We start from the raw sequence: 27,608 nt of genomic DNA on the forward strand, positions 1-27,608 counted from the left end.
TATGCATTTGTATTGAAAGCAGCAACCATACCTGGCCTCAAATCTGGGTCTTTAGGTGACAAATGGGTGCCTTGACTTCAAGACCAAAGGGCCAAATCACTAGCACAGAAGCCAGAACACAGAAGGGCACTCTCTCATTCACACTACCTTCGCCTTCGGGTGGTGGTCTCCATCACACTTCTATCTCTGCCGTAGATTGCAGCCCTGCACGTCACACGTTCTGTGCGTTCCTCATGCGGCCATCCGTCCATCCAGCATTGCTACATATGGACTTCACAAGAGTTCCTTGTGAGATGCAGTGCAAAAGCAATGTTTAATTACAGCATGTTTCTTCCAATATCCACGCACACGAAAGGAGTTAAGGGTTAAGATTTGCTGAAGTGATTTGAGTCCTGTAGTCACAAAAGGTTTTACATTAATCAAGGTTAACAGGACCTTGGTCATGGACCTCTTTAAACCCTTAGCTTTTTGCTCATTATTTATCCAATATGATTAGGTATTGACTTTAACATGCAACATCCTAAGAATATACCATAATCAATGTGCCATTTGTAGGGAAGTGTCTCTATAGTAGTTATGGTCCTGCCATCTTACCAACTATAATCCTTTTAGCTAGCTTTGTTAAAGTAGTCTTTCTCCATGCAGGTACTTCCTACATGTTCTCACAATCCCAGCTCCCAATAGACCTTTCTGACCCCAACTCGAGCACAAAATGGCCTGTGCCACCAGTTTCTCAACATTCACGTAAGTGTACACTTCACTGGAAAACATTTCTTGTTTCTAATTTAAAGGTCTCTAAAGTCAAAGTCAAATTAATTTATTAAGCTTTTATCACAATGCAGCTTGATGAGCCCCGAGTAAGCAAGCCAAAGGCAACAGTGGCAAGGAGGACCTCCCTAAGGGCATGAGGAAGGAACCTTGAGAGGAACCAAGACAAACGGGGAGCCCATCCTCTGGTTGGCACCAGGCACCACAACAGGAACAAAATTAAGGACATTTGCAAGATTCCTACAGGTCATGAAATTTATGCAATATAATGTGTTTCAAAATTTTTCTTTACAAAAGTCAGTTTATATATTTTGGCTTAATGAAGCAAATAATGGGCTATTCATCTTATAATTGTTTAATATCAATATTTCCATTGTAAATTTGACTTGAACAAAAGCTTAGAATTTTTGGTAGGCAACAAATAAGCCTGCAAAAAACCACATGTAAACATATTGTGGCATCGGCCACTGGATTTGGGTAGGCCAGTCCGGAGAGCAGAGAGGAGCATGGTGAGGACCCCCAGAATGCAGTGTGCCTCTCCACGAACTTTATTTAGTACATTATTTAGTTTAGTTTTGATGTGTTAAGTCTCTCCTCTTGTTCTCTGGGTGTGTGACCTTTTCTGCTTGTTTACTGGTGTGAGTCTTTTTAAAGCTCCAGATGTTTACATAAAAGAGCTGTGTCCTCAAGAAGAATTTCATATCACCTTGTTCTTTTTTGCAGCTGAGTCAATAATCTTTTTTTTTTAACAATGGTTTTTTCCAACACTTTTAAAGCTTGCAAGAAAAACCTAAAAACCTAACTCATTTGGAAGACTGAGCTTTCTTGTGACCTTCATGAATTTTGCAGGAAAGGACTGCACTGATTTAAAAAAAAAGATCTATTAAGCAACTACTGGAAGATGCAATGCATAACCTTTCTGTCATTCAAAGTCTACTCTATTAAAGAATAACATGATGCTGTTTTAACTGTATCATTAGTCAATCTCCATGCAGCTAGTTCGAGGGTCAATCTCACTTCTGGACTCTGCACTCGGATAAGTGTAAATACCCCACTGCTGACCAGGCAACCAGACTCGACACCACCACACACAGAGCTTCCGTCATGGCCACTTTTGACGACATCCTAGAAGAAGCCGGCAGCTTTGGCAAGTTCCAGAAGCGGATCTTCGGCCTGCTGTGTCTGGTGTCTATCCCCTTCCCTGGCATCTACGTAGGTATTGTGTTCCAGGGCTTCACCCCGGACCACTGGTGCCATGATCCAGGGGTGAAGCCGCTTCAGGAGCGCTGTGATTGGACCCCACGGGAGCTGCGCATGGTCACCGTGCCCTTACTCAACACCTCTACTGGCACCGTTCACAGCCAGTGTGAGAAGTATGAAGTGGACTGGAATGCCACTGCCCTCACCTGTGATGACCTGGGTGACAACCAGCATACCGTACTGCCCATAACTGTCTGCAAGGATGGCTGGGAGTACGACTATGAAGGCAGGGAGTCCTTTGTCACAGAGGTAAGGAAGGGCTTATGGATACAAACGTTCCAAACACTACTTTTTTGCAAGGGGTTTCAGCTCTAGTTGTGAGGTCCTATTGCATTGCTACATAGCTGTATTCTCCCCCCCCCCCCCAACATATCCTGCTCAACATTATTTTTGCATTGATCAGGTGTGCTTGAGCATGGAAAGTACAGAGCAGTTGAAAACTTTTGCTTTAATCAAGGGAAGCACTATTGAATTCTAGAGTAGCAGTAAGTGAATGCAGGGGCGATGGACAAAAGCAAACCTTTTGTTCTGTAACATGGGAATAATGTGTTTCAGTTTGACCTGGTGTGCACAGATGCCTGGTTGGCAGATATGTTCCAAGCCACACTTAGTGTTGGCTTCTTAATTGGCAGTATTGCGACCGGATACCTAGCTGATAGGTATGACTAACTTCTGACACTCTTACTGAATCCTGGTGGTTATGTTATCTAATTGAACAGTAGTTTACGCTACATGAACATTACAAAAATAATAATAATTCCAGTGCCTGTTATATGCATGCTCTTCTTATATATTGTTCCCTTAATTCAGTCTTTAACATAAAATTGGTGGTATGTTAATACATTTAGCAAAACATTATAGTAAAACTATCAAGGAAACAACTGTGTTCACAGAATGAAATAAGACATGTAAAGTATATTTTTATATGTATAAGTAAATGAATAAATTGTATTTTTGAAATGTATGTGTAATAAATGCTGTTTCATTGTTCTCCTCATCTAGGTTTGGTAGAAAAATGAGTTTCCTGATGTCCTGCCTTCTAAATGGAATTACAGGAATTCTAGTGGCGATATCCCCTAACTACATTGCCCTGCTGGTTTTCAGAACCCTATACGGCTTTGGGGTTAAGGGAGGTTGGATGGTAGCATATGTATTGAGTAAGAAAGCATGCTAGACTTCATTTGAACCACTGACATTAGAAATAAGCTACACAAGTGGCAGTTTTTTCTAGATTTCTTAACCCCACACTGCCTGCCTTTTAATAGCTAACGGCTGTATTTAAAAAGGTTGTTCTCCATTAGACTCCCTAAATACGTGGCTGGTTTATGCCTGTTTATGATTATACAGCTTAGTTTTTTTTTTTCCAGTGTTGGTTGCCCATGCCCCATGAGTGTCCGTCTTTTAAACATAAAAAATTTACTTTATTTACTTATTATTAAATGCATTGTACGCGAGGAGTGTTTTATATGCGTATTTACCTTTACGGCATTTAGCTGATGCTTTTATCCAAAGCGACTTACAATTATGACTGAATACAACTTGTCCAATTGAGGGTTAAGGGCGTTGCTCAGGGGCCCAACAGTAGTAACTTGGCAGCAGTGAGGCTTGACCCAGCAACCTTCCAATGCCGATTACAAGTCAAGTACCTTGACCACTGAGCTACCACTGCCCATAGTGGCTTTATTTGTATGTGTACATCATTTTCTAGAGCACCAAACAGCGATAATAGGTGGCGTTTGTCACGTACGGCACTTTGTTTGCCACTTTGCTCAGCACAGTTTGTTGCAGTTTGCTCCTTTACTCACAATAAGTTAGCACTTGGTGCAATATTACGTTCACTCCCATGGCTGTAGGTTCTTGATCTTGGCCCATCTGTCCACTCTCAGTCACAGAGGTGGTAGGCGTGGAGTACAGACGGACAGCGGGGGTGGTCTTTCAGATGTTCTTCAGTTTAGGCATCCTCCTACTGCCTCTCGTTGCTTACCTGATATCCAGCTGGCGCTGGCTGCAGGTGGCCATCACAGTGCCCTACTTCTTCTTTCTGTCATACTTCTGGTGAGGCCCTGATGCTCCTGTGCAGTCTTACTTGGTTTGGAGTTTTTGAGTCACTAATTGTTTAACTTTTTACTCTTTTTTTTTAATATTGTGCATCTCAGGTTTGTCCCCGAGTCGCCAAGGTGGCTTCTCTCCCAGAGAAATTCCAGCAGAGCTGTAGAGATAACTAAGGCAATAGCTAAAGAGAATAAGAAGACACTCTCCAAGAACATAGAGGTGTTCTCATACTGCAGCTGTGTATTCATAATATTTCAGTTTAATCTGCTCAATAGGACATTCTTTCTATTCTTTGTAAGGCAAATGAGCTAAAATGGTTCCTAAAACTATTTAGTAAAGTTAAGCATTGTCATATTATATTGTCAGAAACTATTTTCTTCAGCAGAGCTTGTATGAAAGATTATGTTCTGAGCTATTCTTCTTTTTTAGTATATCCTGCTCTGCAAAATCTGTACTGGACAGCTTTAAACATTAAATAAATGAATATGACCAAAACCTTTTTATTGACAGTAAAACTGTGTTCATCTCACAGACACTCAAAGATGATTCAGAATCCATTGCTGCCTCTTTCATGGACTTAATTAGGACTCCTAACATAAGAAAACATACACTCATCCTCAGTTTCAACTGGTAAGCCTGATAACTACATTACACAAGTGATGTCCAACATACAGACCTCTTTATCAGATGTGTCCTTTCCTGCAGGTTTACTAGTGCTGTGGTTTATCAGGGTCTGGTTATGCGTCTGGGAATCCTTGGAGGAAACGTCTACGTTGACTTCCTCATCTCCGGAATAGTGGAGTTCCCTGCTGCTATTCTCATCCTCTGCACCATTGACCGCATTGGGCGACGGCTCCCATTCGCAACGGCCAATATAGTGTCTGGAGCTGCATGTCTTATAGCAGCTTTCATTCCGGAGAGTATGTTTTCAACAGGAGTGAAAGCATTCCTTTTAAAGGTGTAGGATTACACTGTAAAAACAATTTGTTTTAATTTAAAGTAAATGTATGGACTGCCTTAACACAACACAGATTATTGATCTGTTAAACTAGAATTTGAGGTTCATTTAGCTCCAAATTTAAAGGCAGCCTTGATCTTTATATACAAACCGTTTTTGTTTTTTTTTTGCAATGCAGAGCTATGCACAATAAACACTTCAAAGCTTGCTACAAATTAGCTGGAAGTGTTGTGTTAGTCACAGACCAACACAGGTCATCGTAACTCTTCTGGGTGTTTCTGAAGCTGCAACATTAGTAAAGGTTCCAAGAAAATGCAATATAGTAAACACATCTGTGTACCATTTTGAACGTTTTTATTCCCCCTACAATTTTAATGTTCAGATTTTCCATGCAGATATGTTCTGGTTCAAGACAGCAGTGGCTTGTATTGGTAGACTGGGTATCACTCTGGCCTTTGAAATGGTGGTGTTTGTAAACACTGAATTGTATCCCACCTTCATCAGGTAAGTACACCCTAAAATCCAAGAGGAATGTATTGCAAAATGGTCCATTTCATGTTACATATTATACTACATGTAACAATATTAAACTGGTTGCTGCACTGGGTTCTAAAATGACAAATAATACTTGTCATATTTTAAGAATAACCTGTGGCAGTAATTCTCATACTGTCCACTGTGTTCCTACAGGAATTTGGGTGTATCTGTATGCTCCACTCTGTGTGATGTTGGAGGAATTGTAGCTCCATTCCTGCTTTATAGGCTGGCTGTCATCTGGTTAGAGCTGCCACTCATCATTTTTGGTTAGTAGAAATGTCATAAAAGCCTCTATTTCAGTCATTGTTGCACAGACGTAATCATGTAGTAGCTGTTTGGACAATGTATAAATTATCCACTCAGATAAATCACCCCTGAATATATTAGATCACACTAGTAAGGAGAGCATTTAGTTTCTCATGCCCAGTACAGTGGGACGGTGTCCTAAGTGGTGATTGGATAGCTGACTGGATGACTCTGACAGGAGCTCTGGCATTTGTTGCTGGGGCATTGGTGCTCCTGCTGCCTGAAACTAGAGGTGTACCTCTTCCCGAAACCATTGACGACATTGAACACCCGAACAGGTACATTGTTTTATTCAACCACTTATGGATTAGCAGACTAGTGCTCTTTTTACATAACAATGAGAATAAAATGTAATTGTTGCTGTGTTTGTCCATTTGTGCCCCAGAAACAAAGAAGACACCGTGAAGAGTCATCAGATGGAGACTCTGTTGCACTCAGATGTGGCAACTAACAAAGAGAGTGTGACTGTCTGAGTATGGCATTTCTGCTCAGAGAGAGAAGTAACGATTTACTCGTTTTTTAGGAAGGTACAGTTAAATCTGTTAGTACTTTGTAAATTAGCTCCAATCAGGAATCACCACTTTTCACTACTACAACAATGTATGCACTAAAACATGTCAATAGGTACATTTAATAGACTTTGTATTGGCATAAAGTGCCTATTCCAGGAGCTCATGAAGTCTTTGTTGATGTAATGTGACTAATAAACAGAAATGTCACATTTGCAACAAGTTGCTAGCTTTGTTTTGTGTCAAGTTTTGAGAAGAAAGTACAAGGTTTGTCCTTATTAGTTTAGGATGTCCCACTTATCAAATTTTAAATTTTATGTTTGTATTTGACAACACATTTATTTTCAACACATGGAATTTTTATACATTGTTATTTTCTTTCTGGAACATTCTATTCTGAGATTACATTTATTGATTCTGTGGTTTGTCTTTTGATGAAATACCCAACATATAGTGACTATATAATATTGATCTGATTTTTAAAAATATATATTCTAAAAATACTCAGACCCTATTTATTCATTCCTGTTTAAAGCTGCACTATGTAAGTTTGGGGACTTGGCAACCTCTCTGGTGGAAATATGCAATTGTGTGAAATGTGTGGAAGAACATATGAAATGTGGGTTGTGCTGCATTCTATATCCCCGAGTGAATTTACCCAATAATTTCATGTTCATGGAGTATTCAAACACATCTCGATCGGAAATTGGGGATGGAAATGTACTCAAAAGAGTTATCTTCTGTTGTAATCGTACCCTTATCAGTATAATGTTGGATTTACATATGAGACCTTTCAAACGCAGATATGTATAAAAATAAATATTCACAGAGTACTTTGTTAAATGTTAGCTATATGACAGGTTGGTCCATCTGACAATATGTCTGTTTATCTAGGTTGTTATCTTCAGTATTGTGAGCAGTTTATCTAGAAGATACTGTTCTGTAAAACCACTATTTGTAGTATGATGCAGAGTGTTATAGCTATCTGAAGAAACAAGAGTATTGTAGCCCACATTTCACGTGATCCAAATGTGAAGTTCACATTTAAAACTTCTCAGCAGTCTAGTGTGTAAAGAAGGGGCTCAGGAAACTATGCTTTGCAAGCTGTATAAGATTCTTTTGCTGACTGCATATTATTCACAGGCCAATTTGAGATCAGATTTTAAATACAATAAATAAGCAGCTAGCAATAATGCTGTTGTTTCAGTTCAGCATAAAACCTTTATGACAGTACTTACATGTCACGGAACGCTCACCTCCCGCGAGTCACATGGTTTGGCCTGGCATGTGAAGTGGGAGGGTATTTGTTTGTGGCCACACCTGCATCCTGTCTTGTCTTTATGTATATAAACCCATGTCCTTGTTTGCAGGGTGTTGGTCATTGTTAATGTACTTGTAGAAGTTAATGTAGTGTGTTATTTGCTTGTAAAACATAACTGTCATAACTGGTTGTCTTGATCGTGTTAAGTGTTAAATATCGTTAGTGTTTAGTGTGTCTGTCTGTTGTTTGTATAGTATGTAAGTGCCACTTTTGTGTTTTGTTTCATGTAATTAAATGTTCGTCCTTGCCAAGAGAGTCTGTGCGTTCGGCTCCACGCCCTTCAGCACTCGGGCCAGCACGTTACATTACATTTCTCAATTATTTCATTAATCTGATCTATCTTAACCTCAGTTGGCACCGAAAGTTGTCAGGGCAACTTTAAATAAAATTACAGATCTCCCTCCTTGTTGTCAATTAACCTAGCTAACTAGTTTATTTGTACCCTAAGATTGAATAAAAACATGTCCAAAAGAAGGTTACTGTGTGTTCCAGGTTGTGTGAACAGAGGAGTTTGCCTTTGTTGAGAGAGCTGGGACTGCAGTAATGAAACGGCGAAAAAGAAAGCAGAACTTTGACATATTTGCATCAAAATGTCCAGTTGGGAAGAGCAGGAAAAAAAGAGTAGGAAAAAAGTATGCAGAGCTCCAGCGGAAAGTACTGGGCTGGTCAGCAGCAACTCCATGCTGGTGATGGTAGCTTGGATAGATTTGCTATCACTTTGACAATCATGAGGAAAGGGAAGTCCTTCACAGATGGTGGGTATACCAAAACATTCCTTGTTGTTGTGGCCAAAGAACTGTTCAATGGCTTCCCAATTTTAGACAAGATAATCAAAAAAACAAAAGACGTGCCAATATCAGCAAGAACCGTCCACTATTGTACCATCATTCTAGCAAATCACATGAAGGAAACACAAATAAAGGACAGGTACATAGGTTTCTCTCACCTCACTATTAGAATCAGGCTAGTAACACTGATAATAGAATTATTGCATCTCTTGGTATTTTTTGCTGGAGGAGGAATTCCCTGTCTAAATATTGATAGTGCCAAGCAGAGTTTTGTTGCATTTCAGCACTCTGTTGAAAGTTGTCAGTGGTTCTTCCCTTGCCCTTAAGTGGTTCCGCACATTTTGTGATGACTTTCTCAGACCTTTTTTCTCCCTGAGGGATTAGGGGTAACACGACCAGTGTTGCCAGTGTTGCCCTCTCTCCTCCCCCTGCACTTGATTCAGTCCCCCAGGGGGCTGGGGGTTCTTGTTCTGAGTACGCTGCGTGCAATTGGCTGGTGCTTCTCGCTGGAGTCTGACTGGATGCAAAAGGTGTGTGTGTTAATTGTAAAGTAACCTTGGGCTCCTTGAAAGGTGCTATATAAATATAACTTAATTCATTCATTGGCAGAGCACTGCCCATAGAACGAGAATGCCAATGTCTGCATATAGATGTAGAGATATTCCAAAAGTACACAAAGTTTCCAGAAAAGAAGTATGTTTTGGACAGAAGTTCTTCATTGGCTCTTGCAAAGTGAAGAACTTGAATATCTCTACATCTGAATATCTCTTACTACAGAACATTGTTACTCACCTAAATGAGGAAGATACTAACACTGCCCACTGGCATAGAGGAAGGGCATGCAAGACATGCTCTGCATGTGCAAGGTAATAACAATGCAGTAAAATGTAATGACACATTGTAATAACAATAATAATGTAGCAACATGCAGCTACAATCATCACAATGTAATAACATTAAAATAATGCATTGTATTTATACAATGTAATAGTTTAATAATGTATTGTAATAACAATGTAATTACAATTACTATAAGTAATGCATTGCACCAGCATAATGCAATTACTATGTAATAACATTGCACTAGCATATGTAATAACATTGTAATAATACATTGTAATAATATAACATTGTACTATCATGTAATGCGTATGTAATAACAGTGCAATAACACATTGTAATAACAATGTAATAACATTGCACTACCATTGTCATTACTATGTAATAACCTATTGTAATATGTGTAATTGTTATGTAATACATTGTAATAATACTGTAATAACACACTGTAGTAATGCATTGTAATAAGTTTGTGTTGTAATGCTCTGTAATATGCTAATGTATAAATCATTGTAATGACACAGTGTAATAACTATGTAATAATGCATTGTAATAACATTACCGAATTACTATGTAATTATGCTTTGTAATGACTCATTGTACGATTGTAATTACACCATAATAACAGCATAATAACAGATTGAGCAAAGAGAGAAAGCAAACAAAAGAGCAGGAGAGAAAGAAAGAAACAACACACTTGCCACCACAGACACATACGAGGAATGATCTCTTCAGATCTCTTTAGGTACTAATGTTCCTCTTTGGCCCTAACTCTGCTCTAACGAACTTTTAACAGGTCTCAGAATCCTTGTGGTTTTATCTTTACCAAATCGCAGAATCATTGTCATAACCAATCGAAAATGATCACATTCTAAAAACATCCCACAACATGGAAAAGGAATACCAGTAGGTCTGGCCATTTTGGTGTCTCTGAGACAACTAAGATGTGGATGCTAGTGGGATTAATGTAACCTCCTCTGTTGTCTAGTAATAATCTTACAGAGCAAGCATTCATATATCGGAGTAGACCATGTTTCAGGCCACAAATGTTTTCAGTTCAATTCAATTTTATTTATACACAGCTTTTGCTAATAGATAGTGTATCAAAGCAGCTTTACAGGACCCAATCGTAAAGACTCCTAATGAGAAAACCAAAGCACTATCATCATTCTTAGTGATGATATACATTTTCAGCATTTGGCAGATGCTCTTGACCAGAATGACTTGTCCAGAATGACTTACATATTTACCAGTATGATAGTATATGGGCTATGAGTTGAATATGAGTTGAACCCATGACCTTTATTGTGAAATTCACTAAAAATTCTAACAATGTTACCTAGTAATTGTTAGGAGGTTAGAATTGGCTCAAGTCAGTGATTGTTAGGAATTTAGAATAGGCTCATGGTTAGAGATAGAGACTGACTTAATCAGGGAACTCCAGATGTCACTTACCTGGGTATCATAATTTGATTACCCTGTGAGCCATAAATGAAAGAAAAGGAACAACAACAACAAAAAAACGAGACTATGGCATGTTTGGAGACATGTGGACTTGTATCTTTTCTTCTGAGTGCATCTGAAGTTCTGTTCCTAGTGATCATATTTTTCTATTGTTTTACCGCCACAAATTAGAAAATTTGTAACTAAAACTGATCAGATTCCCCAGGTAACGAGAAAAGTAGTGGTGCTGGCCCTCTCTGGCGACCGGAAGTACAGGCCACTGGGACAGGGTAGTCAAATGCATAAACATACAATAAACTTACTTTCACATTCTTATGTCATGTAGGGATAGCAGTCACATTACGAGCTGGCCAGTGTATTTAATTTTTTCTAGACAACAGTAGCCTTATTATTATGTAGGTAAGGTTGGGTTTGTAACATTAATACCAATCAAAAAATTAATCCAACTTGGACTATGAGAAAAACGTAGACAAAAAAAGTTTAACAATGAATGTCTAGATTACCACTCCATGTATACACCAAACTCATTACATGTCTGTGACTGAGCTGTGCGACTAAGCATTTGCTTTCATCTGTCCCTCAATCCAGTCCACAAATTTGGAAACACGGGCATATATGCCAGGCTTTATGGCATGGGTACAGTCAAGTCTCAGTGTGGTTAATCCTTGAAGAATGAAGCTATTCTCTGAGACGCACACAAGAGGACCTCCACTTTCCATCTTAGAATAAAAATGAGAAAGTAATAAGAGTAGAGTAGCATGAAGCAGCAGTAATACAAGACACACATGTAACTGCCATGTGTACCTGCTACTGTATCATTACATTTAACACAAGTTGGTGTATTTTTAATTGATCAAGGAATTGAGCTTTATGTCAATCAGAAAGTTTTTTTTTTTTTAACGATAAAATATATTAGAGGTATGAAGCAATTTTTGTTACCTGACAGCTATAAGTTCCTCCCTCAGTGTCTCCTGCACACATCTCATGTTCTTTTACCTGGTTGTTTAAGTAGAATCTGCTGTTACATATTTTGTTTTCAATGATAGGGAAGCCAGTCTCCTTTAGAATACCTTTTTCACCAGCTCATAGAAAACAGATAAGCATAGAAACGTGGAGAGAGTCAACATCTTAATTCTACTTTGATACATGAAACCATTAGTCACAGGCCCTGAAAGAAAACAATAAAAATGTGCAGTGCACAGATTCAATTGGAAGGCAGTTGAAAACCACCTACAGCAAATATTATTAGGTCTTAAGTAAAATGCTTCTGGAGCATTTTGTTATGCATATTTGTATATGTATATTTGTAAATGTATATTTGTTATGCTAGAAACATACCGTCTGTATTCCCCCATCCTGTAATATAGCATTCTGTCCCACTTGGCACAATGTAATCTTTCTCCGGCAAGCATACAGGCAACACCTTATCATTTATAATTGCTGGCCTGAAAGGAGAGAAGTCTTTATTTGAGGTATGTGGAACTGTTTTTCTAGGTACGTAGCAAATATTTAATAAAGATATGATGCATTAAGCAATCTAGACAGAAATTGAAATGTTCCATTTGAGTGTGACAAATGTTAGATTAATGTTCGTGAACCTGCTCATTAACACATGCACCTGTAATTCATGTTGGCTTCTTTAAATAACCCTTTAAAACTGCAACTGCATCTCAAACAGGGCATGGGGTGAGCCTATACCAGCCAATGGAAGTTGCAATGAGATGTAGTATAGTGCTAATACCCCGATGATGTATTAAAATGACTGTAAATTCTAGAAGCTTTTCACACCCAGCAGTTGGCAGCCTGATCTTTGTAGCACCTAGGAAAGATTCAGCAGGTACGGTGGGCATCTTTGCCTTTGTATGTGACTAATACACAAATTATGAGCAAAAGGGACAAACATTTTAGATTTTAAATCTGATGGTTCCTGTGGAGATGCAGTTGAACGATGTGAGATAGGCTACCCTCTACCACAGAACAATTTGTCAGAGCAATTTATATTTAATGCAAAATATTGCTTGATTTGAGATGATCTCTTTTTTGTTTTGTTTTGATTTGAAGCTAAAGCACAAGACAAACTAAATAAAAAAGACACAAGGCTAAACCATTAAAAGTCAATGCCAGATAAAGGTAGAAATGTTCCAAAAATGTATATAAAACAGCCAAACACATCTTATGCAAATTTGTAGTGTCTATGTGTAGACTGTGCAAGGCTGTAGCCTACCTACCTGTAACAAGGCTCAGAGAACCAGAATATAATGCCTACATTAAAGATGCAGTCACCAACGTTCTTTGTTATGAAATTCCAGTAACTAATCCAATACAATTCCATAAAATAGTGATTTGAACAATCAGGCAAAACAACATGTGCAAAAGGAGATGCTATCTGGTTTTCAGTGAGTGTTAAACTCAAAATAGACTGGCCACCCTATGAACCAACAAAAGACACTTCCTCACCTGTCAAGCTTGAGAAGTGCAATATGTGTTGAGCCCATAATAATTTTCTCCAGCTCTCGGACCTGCTTGGATGGCTCACTGGCACTCTCTGTGTGAATTCCTAGGTATACTTTGTATGCAGATGGACTCGTAGATCTGCAGAAAGTATGTGTTAAGGATTGTTGGTAAAATGTCACCACAAAGAAATTTATCGTATTGTGGATGAGATCCCCAATGCAAGTTGAATGGTTAAGTTTATGGACATTTATAGACCACCTGTCTCTCACCTCTCAAGGCAGTGTGCTGCTGTCAGGACCCACTGAGCATCAACTAAAGCTCCTCCACAGAAATGAATTCCAGAGCTATGAAACACAGGAAGGCACTGAAATGCTGTCACTCTGCAGACATGAATATAGTTTGCAATCATACATCGACTCACACAGACACAGGGAGGGCTGCAGTACCTGGTTCTTAAACTGACTTGCCAAGGCCAGGAATAAACTTTAGAGACGCATCCTCCAACAATCCGGGCAAGGCATTGTTTTGGTTTTGTTACTGGTTGTCCACACTTCATGCCATCTGTTTACAAAGAAAATCTCTTGCATTTAAAACCAGCCATTATGGTGAGGCAGATATGAAACCCATGACATCAGTGCAGCAAACAGCACTCTTTCAGCTTTAGGCAACAGTGAAAGTTCGTACCACAGTCTGGAATCTGACAGTAGTCCCATTTCTTATAAGGATCCGTAGTGTAACACCAAGGTCCATTTACATCATTATCAGGATTTCTGCATTGCTATCCATTAAAATTGACATTAGAAAAGTGCTTGAGAGTCTAGTCAATCACAATTCAGTGTCAACTACATATACTATGTGAATGTGCTAAGGGACCTACATTGGACTCCAGACCCTTGTCTGGATGTGTCACAGGGGTGAAAGTAGAATGCTGGTGGGGGATCATGGAACTCCAGGCTTGACAGGTCACACCCATTACAGTCTTTGATGTAGGACCTCTGTAGCTTTCTCCACTACCAACCATACAATCTTCAAATCAGATTATAAACAGAATAAGAAATTTAAAGCATTTAGACAAGAACTAGTAGCAAAAGTCTCCTGGTCAACACCACAGTGAACAGCAAGTGATGTGCTTGACTGCATGATGGCAGACCTGTGACTGGCGTGGGTACAGTGATGGGACGAGCAGCAGTTGGTGATGGGGCTAAGGCTTTGGATGCAGACTGAGTGGGCTTTGGGTGGAAAAAGGGGAGCTGACTGCTGCAGCGCTCTATCTTACAGTACTCCCAGCGCACGGAGGGATCTGTGGTGTAACACCAAGGAGCACGGTCTCCATCAGGGTTCCTGCATAGGTTTCGTCTCAGGTCTCTGCATATTGGTGGAGAAACATATACACACATGGAAATTTAAATTTGAAATCACCAGAATGTAAAGCTGCAACTCTTCAGGTAATCAGAATAGGGTCATTTCCAACCATACTATTAATTGATTTTGAACTTTTAACTAGCACCAGTGTTGTTATTAACTTCCAGAAGAAGGCATATACAGTAATCTGTTTATATTTTAGACAATGTCTGTGAAGGAATGCCACATGGTTTATGCCATTTAGACGCTCTTTCTCCTCTTACGCATTGGGAAATTTCTGAGGTGTCTTCTGATGTGCATGAGGTTCCATGGAAGTCCATAATTGGCATTTCTTCCCACTGATGGTCTCTGACATGACTCCACGATATGAGCTCCCATCTCTTTCATAACAGTCTTCAGCTGGAGTGATAATTGGCTCCTCTAAAAACACAATAACATTATATCAGCTCTATTGTACTCATGACATACATATACATCCCCAAAAGGTAGAGACATATGAATACATGATGAGTAAGTTCCTTCTGATTTAATGAGAAGTTGACCAGTATGTGGGATGGCATCACAGATGGGCACAGTGCAGTACTCCCAGCGGGTCTCTGGGTCAGTCGTGTAACACCAAGGTTTCCTCTCATTGTCAGGGTTTCGGCAGTAATTCTTCTCAAGGCCTCTGAAATATGCACAGATTTAACAGTGCATGTAGTCCACATGTGCAAAAAGATAAATTTTAAGGTAAAAGTGCATCTTAGAGGTTTGGTTGAAGAATAACATGCATGAGACTGACATATAAGAAAGCAAAGACTCCACTGTAAATGCTTTCATCAACTTATGCGCATATCACACATCGTTGCTTACTTGCATGGGTATTTTTCTGGTGTTCTAGAATGTATATGAGGGTACTGAGATGCCCAGATCTGACAGGTTTTCCCTGACGCTGTCACAGCAACAGTGCCTCTATATGAACTACCATCTCCTGTAGCACAGCTCAGCTTTGGCACAGTGCTTGGCCACTCAGAAACTACAAGAAAAAACAGGCACATTTACAGTATACAATTCATGCTGAGTCTTTTTTGTTCATCTGAATGTAAAGATGAATGGCTGAGGTAATGAGACAAAGCAAACACCCTTGGTGCTGACTTAATATCTAGTGTGAGGATGAATGAACTCCTGCAGACTTTAAAATTGTGAAGCTTATGCTATATCAAAACAGTGAAAATTTGTGAATAATACACAACTTCTCAACACAGTAACAGCAAATAGTAACTTTATGTTTTTGTCTCTTTGCGGGTCTGTGCACTCACAGACTGTGATGAGTGAGTAGGAGAAAAGTAGAGCTCACTGCAGCGAGGGATGGAGCAGAAGTCCCAGCGTTTGGATGGACTGGTGGTGAAACACCAAGGTCTGGGTTCTCCATCAGGGTTCCTACAGTAATTCTCCTCCAGGTGCTTATCAGGAATCCTACACACGATACAGCCATTGAAACATGGATGCTCATGCATGTAGCATGAACATAAAATTTACATTAGTTGTAAATTGGACAGATACACAGGAGGCAGTACAAAGCTTTGAGCACTTACACAGAGGGAATGTATCCATGGTTATGGGGTTTCTCTGAGTTCCACCGCTGGCAGGTATATCCTCCCTCTGTTGTCGAGATTTTGCCTCTGTAGTTTTCCCCACTGCAATGTATACATTCCTCTATAGCTATGTAAGAGAATATTTCATGAGATGGCATCCATTTAAGGAGACAAGTCAATGTGGAATACAGAACTTTGAATCTCGAAGAGGCATGACTACAAAAGTGTTAACTAACAATGGGTAAAAGGCTCACAACATACTATCAATAGAAGGCTATATAGCACATTCAATATATGTTATGTAGTTATTCTGTCAATATTCATTTCCGCAGCCTCCTACTATGGGATGAGTAAGCCTCTTAGTAGTTCAGGAAAACCAAAAACATTTTTTATGATGTAAAATCCAGTATAGACTTTTATTCCCATGTGATGTATAGGTGACATGTAGTTGATATCCTAAATACATTTACTGTAAGTGTTAATGATTCTCTTCAAGTAGAACTGTAGCTGTTCTGCTGCATTTGCTAAAGTAAACAGGAAATATAGGGGAGGCCAGTGTCAGGCTATAAGTTTAATTGTTAGTAGTATGCACTAACAATGTGAGGATGTATAATGTTTAAAAAATTGAGCTTGCAAATCAGTGAATCAAAACTGAATAAATCAAATGATCAGGGAGAACCAGAGAATGTTCTTCAGGAATCACATCAAATCTACAGACGTGTTTATGACAATCTATCTCCAGCACCTTAGCTCAGCTCCCACCATCTATGAGCTCGCAGCATCATCAACAGAAGAGCCATGTCATGTGTCAACATTTGCCAAATCCTGTAAATACTGTTGACACTGCAAGGTAGAGAATTTAAACAAATTCTGTAACAGGCTCTCTGTCTCTTAGTATGCTAGCTTCCATGTTAGTATTTAAAGCAATGCTTGCAAAATTAGATGGACAGTTTGAGGTCCCTGGGAGAACATATCTGGCAAATAGCCTATGTATAAAGCACCAGTAACACGACATGATAAATATTGTTTCGTTACTTGATGTAAATAATATATAAAATATTATTTATCATTCATTATTATTATTGTTGTTGCTTCTGTTGTTGTTGTTAATTGTGAACATGTACAGTGTTAGTTTTTGTCAGAATTACTTTACCTGTGCTCTCGGTTATCGCTCCCAGTAGACCTGTTAATGAAAATAGTTACTGCTAGTTCAACTCATTATTGTCCTCCACTCCCGAGTTTGTGCAGTTATGTTGCTTATTTTAATATATTATGCTATTTTAAATATGATAATGCAACAGCTCACCTGCATAAAGAATGAAGCGGAATAAAAGGAGAGTTTTGTACACGTCCATGTTCTAGCAGTGACGCGCTGATTTTATGCAGGTTTGTCAACAAAAGGAATAGACCTCAGTGCTTGGCCAGTCATTGTCCTGACATGGACAGAGAGCAGAGGTCGCGCTGTGTTTACCAAACTAGATCACTAGATTTGAAGCCCTTGTTACTGTTTGTGATTATATGTTCTTTTAATCAGTTCTTTTGTTCTTTTAACTTTTAAAACTCTTTTTAACCATCCTTTTAACTGTTTTAGTAGCTATTTGTTGGAACTAATACAATGTGCATAATACCATTACAAGTGGACACTGCACACCTAACACACACTGTGCTCCTATTAGCCTTGCCACCTTCCCAACAGGCCAATACCGGACACTCTGGTTCCATTAGTCTCGCCACAAATATGTAGTACACCTGTACTTCATATGTGAATGGCCTGCTCATTTGGATTGATCTAAAATTGCCATTGGGAGGCCACGCACTGTTTACGTGCTGAAGAAAGTACTTCATCAACTTTGCTGGCACACTCTTCTTTGGGTTGGCCTGCTCATGAATATTTATAAATATTTTTGAAAATACATCAGTCATGATAAGGACTTTTTCATGACATTTAAAGATGCTTTCAAATTTTCCAAATTAAAAGAGAGTATAACAATTTGTTTGGTAGCTATCAAATGTCCCATAAAGCTTAATATTTTTGCCTTAGCTACATTTGACAAAATCTTTCACACTTTTTCCACCACTGTTACATATAATGATTTATATTTAATAAATATCCTTGGTGTGCATGGACATTATGGAGGCTGATCAACACATCACACTTTCAGGGCAGCTAGCAGGAGGATGTGGATAATTTCCTTTCCTCTATCTTGTGAAATAAAACAATGTTAAAGAATATCATCCTCTTCCACCATCTTACCCAAGTCCAGACTATCGAAAACATATGGTGGAGCTTTCTTTCTTGTCTCGATCCACAATATCAACTTCAGAAATGGAGCAAGAGCTGCAATTTGAGACATGCATCCAGGTGTACTTGTACCCTTATGTACCTACATTCAATTACAACCATCACATTCTATGCTCAGTTATTGGAGCAAAGACCAAAATGGGGGACAATTGTTTTTATATTTTGGCATTCTCATTCTGCCTGTCTTCACTTTACCTCATCTCTGACTAGCACTGGCTGTGGGTGACCATCATGCTGCCTGCCGTCTGGTTCCTGTCTTGCTGGTGAAGCTTGATGTTCTTTTAAAACCACATTCTTACTTTTGGATTTTTAAGACACTGAGTCTGTGATGGTGACTGAAATATGTTCAGTTTTACAGTAGTTTATGCATCCCATGTTAATCTTTAGATAAAATCCATGGCACTAAGCAATAGTAACTGTTCAGAAGTAATTAAAATATGTGGAGTTTAAATGTGTAGGACTAGAGTTGTTAGAGTTGCACAGAAAGAATTTAGAGGTCATTCATAGCAACGTTGGTCATTTTATGTCACAGACCAAGATGTCAGCATAACTCTTGTGCGTGAAATCTATGCCCCAACTAACCTCTTGTCATATTCGTACAACCGCCATGAAAATATATTGCTGTAAATGCATCTGTCCATTCCATGTAAATGTTTAAACATCTACTGTGGAGAGTAGATAATTATTACATGTTGGTAATTATTACATGTTGCAAATTTTAAATGCCATTTTGTGGTGTTTTGGACAAAGGAATTATTTACAATGGTGTCCTAACCCAAAAAAGTTTGTGAATCATGGCAGTAAGTAATAGTAACTATAACAGTAACAGTAATCAAAATATGATTAGTTTAACCATAAAGGACTAGATATATGCACAGAAAGCATTAAGAGGTCATTCATTGTAAAGCAACTTTGATCATTTTATCTCAAAGACCAACATGTCATCATAACTATTGTGGGTGTTTCAGAAATCCATGCCCCAACTTTAACAGCCCTTGGCCTTGAAGAATAAGATGCACAGAGTCTTTAAAATGGGTGCTTAGATTTATTCAGCTTGTCAGATTTCAAATATCCTTAGTTCCTTGATGAGCATTGCAATAAGCACAGTAAAGAGCACCGTGAAAACTCCGCGTGTCAAGGGTGCAGTTTTACTCGAAGTGCTTTGTAATTTCTCCTTTTGGTTACTGTGTAACCCTTTCCTTAATCCAAATTTATGTGAATGCGAGCAGCATATAAAATGGCAAAGTAACTTGTCAGTAGACCTCTCAGTAAAGAAAGGGTGTTCACAAACCACTTTAAGGAGCATTGACCAAGAAGAAAACTGTCTAAGATGGCTAAGAATGTCTACACAATCATTTCTCTTGATGGTAAATACCTGAACTGACCTGACCTCAGGATTGCCAACAAGCAGCTCAGTAGAAGGGTTAGATGTAACGTGCACTTCTTGCTCCCACAAAAATGTGGGTCCTGATAACGAGACAGATGAAGAGAAATCCGATGCACAAAGACTTCTAGAGGCATTGCCCACGGGGTTTGCTGCTTTATCAGCACAGTGCCACTGCCTAGGATCGGTGTTTTCTCTTATCAGTTGAACACGATTAGCAACAAATACATGGAATCTTCGAGATTTGTTGTTGATGTAAGCCAGGACAACCCGAGAGTCTGTCCAGAAGAACTCATCATCAATCTTTATTTAAATTCAGCGTTCATAAGTTCATGGTTTTGATTCACTTTCAGCATGATGCTCACTTTGGCAGAGACCACAGCGGCAGAAAGTTCTAATTTTGGGATGCTTGTGACCTCTGTGGGTGCTGCTGTTGTTGTTCTTGTTAAATGTAAACATGTACGGTGTTAGTTTAGGTCAGAATTACTTTACCTGTGCTCTTGGTTTACCTTGCCAAGACACCCGTTGATGAAAATTTACTGCTAATTTAAATCATTATTGTTCTCCATTCCCTTTTTTGTGCACTTATGTTGCTTATTTTAATATATTATGCTATTGTAATTATGTTAAAGAAACAGCTCACCTGCAAAGAGAATGGAGCAGAATAAAAGAGGAGTTTTGTACACGTCCATGTTCTAGTATTGACGCTGATTTTATTGTCAACAAAAGGAATAGATCTCAGTCCTCAGCCAGTCATTATCCTAACATGGACATAGAGCCAAGGTCATATTGTGCTTACCACAGAGCAGAGGTCAGAGTGTGTTTACCAAACTAGAATACTATATTTCAACCCCTTCTTACTGTTTTTGATCATAGGTTCTTTTAATTATACTTTTTAAACTCTTTTCGACCAACCTTTTAACTGTTTTAGTAGCTGTATTTGTTGGATTTTGTAAAGAAATGGAAAATGAGGAGAAACTACAGCAAATAAAAAGGTTGGCCATTACAATACTGCAGTGGATTTCATCCTTGTCATTTTTGTATCTTAGATAGGAGCATATAACATATCACACATTTCTGGCATCTGAAAAGTGGTGCAGTTGTCTTCTGACAATGTTGCTAAAGTCTTGTGAGTGATAACATCTTGGTATCATGACTTCTTTCAGCTTCTGAAGGCCATTTATTAATTCCTCCCACCGTGGCTGTAGATCTTCAGGAAGAGCATTTCATTTAATTTTCATTCATGGAATTTGGCAGACACTCTTATCCAGAGCACCTTACAAAAGAGCTTTGTTATTTACTCATAGAATACATCCTAGCCAGTACAGTATGTTAGAGTCCAGGATACCAATGAACTAGAAAGCTGTTAAAATCTAAGGATGCTGTTCTAGGGATCAATGCTGATGCCTAGAAGTGCAAAATACATAAGCTCTATCTCAGACAACAATCAGTGCAATAAACAATAAGTACTAGAGTTTCAGTTAGTAAACATAGGAGCAGGGCCAGTGGTCATTTAAATATTCCACAATTAGATGGGTCTTCAGTCTGTGTTTGAAGACTGCAAGGGACTCTGCTGACCAGACAGCAAGTTTGTTTCAATATCTAGGAGCTAGGACAGAGAACAGTCTCACTGCTTGTCTTCCATGAGTCTTCAAGCTTGAAATTTGAAGATGAGCCATATCAAGATGAGGTTCAAAGAACTCGAGGTACAGACTGAACTTTGTTCATTGTTCATTGACATTATGTATGGAGGGTCTGATCCATTTTTGGATTTGTAGACAAGCATCGAGGTTTTAAATCTGATGCAGGCAGCTACTGGAAGCCAGTGAATGGTGCGCAGCAGTGGAGTGACATGTGAACTTCAGAAGATTGAAGATCAGTCATGCTGCTCCATTCGGGACAAGTTGTAGAGGTCTGATGGCTCTTAGAAGAAGACCAGCAAGTGGTGAGTTGCAGTAGTCTAGCTTTGAGATTACAAGAGACTGCGAAAGTACCTGGGCAGCTTCCTGCAAGAGAAAGGGCCAAAGGTTATGGTAAGGTCTGGAAGTTCCTGGTATGTACAGAAGCTCAGTTTTACTAGGGTTGAGCTTCAAGTGGTGGGCTGTCATCCATAATGCAACTTCAGTCAAGTATGCTGAGATGAACACTGGTTGTAGGGGTTGGCACATTTGAAAAGGCTGCAACCTTCTCCTCAAAGAAGGTGATGAAATGAGGAATGGGGGGGGGGGGATGAGGAAAGAAGAAAAAAATCCTGAAGAGCTTGCATGGATCAGATGCTGATTATTCACATTTTCCTCTGTAGTACGATGCCTTTGCAGATGTTACTTCTAGTGAGAACTTGGAAAGGAAAGACTGGTATGAGCTGAAGTCTGAATCTAGGTGAGTTTTCCTCCACCATCTCTCTGCAGTCCTCTCTCCTGTGGAAGTGGAGTGTTTCTGTTACCTAGTGGGCAGGTGGGGCACAGAAGATTCATTGATGAGGCGAGTGTAGAAATGAAAGTATTAGTAACGGTATCCAGTGCGAGAAGAAAGAAAGTCAGGGTGAGGAAGGGTGGACAAAATAATAGAACGAAGAGGAAGTGATGAAGCACAGATTGTGATGGAAGGAGAAAGAACAAGTTGGGGAGGTATAGGTGGAAAAACAAGAGAGGGAGAGAGAGGATAGAAAATGAGGTAGAGGGGTTGACTGCGATGTCCAATGTTGTGGTGATCTGGGTAAAAATCAGGTCCAGAACATTGCCTGCTCTGTGAGTCGGAGGAGACTGTTTGAGGGTGAGGTCAAATGATATCAACAGTGGAAGGATGCTGGAGGAATACAGCTTGTCTGATGGAAGGTTGAAGTCCCCAAGGAGAATGAGTGGATTTCCTTTAATGGGGGATTGGCTCAGGAGAACATCAAGCTCATCAATGAAGTTATTTAGGGAACCTGGAGGCAGTTGATGAATGATTTGAAGTTTGCTAGGGAAAGACACTGTAATAGCATGAAATTCAAAAGAAGAGGTGGAAAGAGCAGAGAAGGAAAGTGGAGTTGAAATACCACTTTCGAGACAATAGTAAAACTCTGAGAATGTGTGAATGAAAAGGCAGAGGACAGGGCAGCCAGTTTCACCAAGTTCTCAGGGGTGATCCAGGTCTCTGTTAGAGCCAGGAATTGTAGCAAGTGGAGGGATGGTTGGGCTGAGATGAAGTCAGCCTTCTGGACAGCAATTCCAGAGGCCTCCTGATACAGGAGAATCATCATCCCAGCCTTCACTTCTATGGCACAAGTCTAGTAGGATGCGCTTTCCACTTAGAGTGAATGGAGCAGCAAACCCTAGTGGGTCAAAAAGAGAAGCAATGACTGAATTCCAGGACGTGTTAAAGGTTTGTCTTTCAGGTCACCATTGAAATTGAAGGCATCACTTTCAACCGACCACTGAATATTCAGTGCATGAGCTGCTGTTATTTGATTCAAACTAAGGTCTTAGCATATGCTTCCCTTTCTGAAGGGCCTATGATGTCAAGAACTTATTTCTTGTTTGAGTCAAATTTGTGAAGATGTAGGCCTCCCCTTTTGCACAGCATCTGTGATACGTTGATCAGCTTTCTGGCATCTTAGACAGATGGAAAGCTGGTTAATCCATTATCTACATAGAAATTCTTCTCTATGAAGGCTGTTCCAGATGAATAGTCAGCTTTGTGTTGCCTTGCTAGATATTTAATGCCAAAATTGGAACATCCAGGTGATGAAACAGCACCAAAGACATAAACTGCCATTCAATATTCTTGTGGCTCCTTTTCCAAACCACCTCCCTCCCACCAAAGAAACCTCAGTTATTCCGCATTTCAGGAGTGACTGAGAACTGGTGGAACATCCTCTCTGTATCACAGATCACAGCTACACTTTCCTTCCTGAAGCAACAAAGTACTGAACTCCCACCAGAGAGTTAATTAGATTAGGGCCTGTCAATGAAGTGCCATTCAGAGAGATGCCATGGAAAGTTGCTGTGCAATCAAACACAACTCTCAGTTTGTCTGACATTTTGGAATGGTACACACCTTGATGGGGAATGTATCACACAATCTCTCCTTCAGACATTGTAAGAGTAAGCTCCACATCACATTTATTGATAATTTCTTCCATGAAGGTTTTAGAGTGGTCATGATATTGTTTGTTGGCCTTTAATGTGCTTTTTAAATACTGAAGGAAAACAATGGCTTGCTTCTTGTTGTTTGGCAGCAAGGGTGGACTACCACACCTGAAAGGGAGGGGCATCCATAGTGTCCATTTAGCTTTTACCAGATGTTTTCACTACGGAACTGTATGAAGTAAACATCAACTTGGGACACATACTTGTCCTTATAATTATTTTCATTGAAGCCTGACTCCAGAGTTTTTATTGTTATTTCTCAAGAGGTCTCCAAAGTGGTATTTCTCAACAGCTCGATGTACAAAGTGCTGGCTTCCCTGTCTATCCAGACAGGGATCGGATGAACCTACTATACTCCAGCCGAGTTCAGTCCTTTGTGCAAATAATTCATTCTCCCCTCTTGTGATGACCACACCTAGAATGAAGTCTTGAGCATAAGCTTGCTGTAGATGGATATGATTTTCAGAGTGTGGTTCTCCAACTTGTAACCCATGGATGCTCTTGTTCGCTATGACCGTGTCTAAAGCTGTCATTTCAACTGCACTAGCTGTGCAGCCAGCTGTAGTTTCTCTACCAAGTCTTCCATGATGAATGTTGAATGTTGAATATTGAATCACTCTGAGTATCAAGTAGGGTATAGGTGAGAACTTCCCTTTGGGGCTCCCCTATTGGTGACACAAGGCCTGGGACAACGCTGCTGCTGGCGGACACATACTGCATCAGTGTATGTGAGCTGATGCTGAGGACACTCTGGCTATAATGGGTTTCTGTGGAAACGGAATCCTTCTTTGGTTTGTCAGAAGGCCTTTTGTTTCATGCAGACAGGTAGGATGGCATCTGCCACATGTGCTACAAGTGTGTCACTTTCTGCACTCTTTGCTGGTGTGTCCCTTCCTAAGGCAAGGGGACGAAAGCAAAGGCGATTTTCAAGAATGAAGGCATTATTTTCAGACGGCTTTTTTGAGAAACTGGGGCATGTAGCAATGCCATGCATTTCATCTTCACAGACAGCGCAAGGTGGCTTTGATTTTGATGCTCTTTGCATCACTGAGGCGGAGTTCTTTGTTTGAACACTGGTGTTGAAGCCCTTAGCTCTTTTTGGTGTTTCCTCATCTGTGACTGGGGTAGTCTCCAGATTTATCTAACCACTATTCTGTTCCACCTGCACACAATCCATTCGGGTAGTTTTTTAAGCAGCTTATGATTTTCCTCACAATCATTTAGGATGGCTAGTCCTTTGATATGTGGAGTAACCTTGACACAACTTTATAAGAATTCAGCAAACTCTGGAAGCTCTAAAGGATCATTGGCAATGATTTGCTAATGAAAGGCCCTTTGACCAATAAATGGGTTTCCATAAGACTGACCAGGTGCCCTTGAATGAATCCTTTGAGTTTCTGTAGAAGAATCCTTCCACTGCCTTATGTGCCCCTCCAGCAAGGCCGATTTTTAGATAAAGCATCTTCTCACTGACTGGAGAGGCTTTACGGTCAATAAGGGCCATGAAAGATGTCTTCCAATTTATGAATTTTAAAGGGTCACCACTAAACGTTGTTGGTTCTGGAGCAGACAACCGGTTCATGCTTTGTGAGCTTACAATTGCCTGGGCTGGACTGACTGTCTCCTGAGTAACTGCTGATTATTGGGGCGCATGTTGAAGTTGGAATGACATGGCTGCTGGATTCAAGGTTCTGTTGTCATGTTCATCCTCATAACCATCAAGAGCAGATTCAAGGTTGTCATATACCCTCACTTGCGCTATAGCTACCTTAACTTCCTCATCTGCTTGTAGCTTTGTCCTCTTCTCCTCTAGTTGTAGTTTCATTTCTGCTTTCCTAAGTCTTAATTCAGCCAACAATTTCACCCAAGAGTTCCCAGTCATTTTTATGTTTATGAAGTCTTGCTTGCTGAGCATAGATCTTTTTGCATAGCCTTTGCTTGTTCTAGTTTTGCTGTGACTTCGGCTTTCGTCTGCATCTGCTTGCTTACAAGAGATCCTGGAGGTGGCTTTTGAGTGGCTGTATGATCTCTGGGATAAATTTAAAATGGCAGTTTTCGTTTTTGTGCAGCCAAAGACAGACTCATATTCATTTTTATTTAGTGCCATCCTCACCCTTTCATTCTCCAGTTGGACATTAAAGGCTTCTTCAATGGTCTCTAGTTGCTTGGTCACAAGACCACAGATCTCTACTGTCAAGGTGACACAAGCATCCATTCTCCTAACAATATCTCAAGTACTAGTGTGATTGTGTCAAATGGGTTCATAGCATTAGCAAACAATGTCATGACTAACTTGAATATCTTGTTGGATTTTAACACAGTCTTCTTTAGAACAGAATGCGTTTAGTCTTGTTCTTGCCTCTCTTGTTAACTGCTTCCAGGAGTCACAAGCCTTACTAAATTCTTTCTTATGTTTCTTAGCTTCCTGATCGTGCATCTCCTTGCCCTTTTCTCTTAAACTTCTTGCATGGGAGCTTGATCCAACCTGATGTGTGTCTTTGAGGTTACCTGGTTCCTCCATCGGGGGCAGCATTTGTTTGACTTGCGCAGTCTCACTACTGCCTTTCAGTGACTTTTCATCTGGTTTTGAAGTTCCGTGAACAATGACCTATATCTAGCACTGAGCCACACTACATATGCCATACAATTATAATCATATGGACACTCAAGGTATTTTAGAAAACTGGACCAAAGCAAATGTCACAATAGTGCTGTAGATAATCAGCAATCAGATAATATCTTCCTTTTAATGTTTTAACAACAAGGTATGTTTAGGAATAATTTATAACCTGACACTACCCTTTAAAATTAGACTTTGTAACTCTGAAATGCACATTTCCATGAATTTAAGCAGCCTTATCTCTTAGATTTACAAAATACCAATTTCAAAATAATGATTAAACCCTTTGTATTAGTTCTTATTGCTTGCATCTGTCCAATGTTCAATCTTAAGCTCCTTTACAGTCAATGTTCACTTTATCTCACTGTATCTGCAGCATTAATACGTTTAATATGTATTTGATTTACTGTCAGTTTCAGACCTTGCCTATTTGTTATGCAAATAGGTCATTTGCTTAGCACTTGGTTTGGATATGTTGGGCTTCAGATGCTCTCTTGAAGACGACAGCACTGTCTCAGATTTAGCAGTGAGTTTTCTCTGTAGCAGCCCTTGGACTCGAAGAATAAGATGCAGAGAGTCTTTAAAACAGGTGCGTAGATTTATTCAGCTTGTTGGACATCAAATATTGGTCTGCGTGTCAAGGATGCAGTATTAATTGAAATGCTGTGTTATTTCTCCTTTTGGCTGTTTAACTGTTTAATCCTTTTTTAAATCCAACTTTATGTGAATGCAAGCAGCTTTCAGCAGCTTTTGGTGAATCTTGTCACATTTTTAAGTAAAATAACCTGTGAAATAAAATCAATGTGTAGCCAATTCATTCAATCTCACTTGAGGTAGGAACATACTGGTAATTCATATTGGTGCCACCAGGGGGCACTGGCCACCAACAGTTTTTTAACATGCTCTAGTATGGTTTCCAGGGTTTTTCGGTCTCTGTTCAGTTGCCCTATTCTCTGGATTTTAATGGATGCCATGGAGC

General features: G+C 39.6%; 2 protein-coding genes across 4 annotated transcripts; one reads left to right on the forward strand and one right to left on the reverse strand.

Moving 5' to 3' along the window:
* The first annotated feature begins 613 nt into the window (after positions 1-613).
* Positions 614-10,473, forward strand: slc22a2 (solute carrier family 22 member 2). 2 transcript variants are annotated; one of them, XM_026998201.3, is made up of 12 exons: positions 617-744; positions 843-2,277; positions 2,584-2,687; positions 3,031-3,185; positions 3,915-4,083; positions 4,185-4,299; positions 4,613-4,710; positions 4,786-5,000; positions 5,434-5,542; positions 5,729-5,841; positions 6,060-6,159; positions 6,267-10,473. In XM_026998201.3, the coding sequence occupies exons 2-12, from the start codon at positions 1,873-1,875 to the stop codon at positions 6,352-6,354; spliced, it is 1,671 nt and encodes a 556-aa protein (XP_026854002.1). In that variant the 5' UTR covers positions 617-744; positions 843-1,872; the 3' UTR covers positions 6,355-10,473. The 2 variants fall into 2 exon arrangements, with proteins under 2 accessions (XP_081574541.1, XP_026854002.1); XM_081718415.1 differs by lacking the exons at positions 6,060-6,159; positions 6,267-10,473 and having other exon boundaries at positions 614-744; positions 4,786-5,038.
* Positions 10,474-11,212: 739 nt separating this feature from the next.
* On the reverse strand, positions 11,213-17,565 carry LOC145658797 (plasminogen-like). 2 transcript variants are annotated; one of them, XM_081718414.1, is made up of 16 exons: positions 17,500-17,565; positions 17,347-17,376; positions 16,194-16,320; positions 15,956-16,074; positions 15,472-15,634; positions 15,162-15,286; positions 14,883-15,039; positions 14,408-14,622; positions 14,135-14,283; positions 13,942-14,035; positions 13,704-13,818; positions 13,527-13,601; positions 13,261-13,395; positions 12,142-12,248; positions 11,743-11,873; positions 11,213-11,522 (listed from the first exon to the last, which is right to left on the reverse strand). In XM_081718414.1, the coding sequence occupies exons 1-16, from the start codon at positions 17,546-17,548 to the stop codon at positions 11,358-11,360; spliced, it is 1,956 nt and encodes a 651-aa protein (XP_081574540.1). In that variant the 5' UTR covers positions 17,549-17,565; the 3' UTR covers positions 11,213-11,357. The 2 variants fall into 2 exon arrangements, with proteins under 2 accessions (XP_081574540.1, XP_081574539.1); XM_081718413.1 differs by having other exon boundaries at positions 11,743-11,885.
* Positions 17,566-27,608: the final 10,043 nt, after the last annotated feature.

The sequence above is a fragment of the Electrophorus electricus genome, chromosome 7, assembly GCF_041902795.1.
Source record: "Electrophorus electricus isolate QZ-2024a chromosome 7, ASM4190279v1, whole genome shotgun sequence".
NCBI classification, from domain to species: domain Eukaryota; kingdom Metazoa; phylum Chordata; class Actinopteri; order Gymnotiformes; family Gymnotidae; genus Electrophorus; species Electrophorus electricus.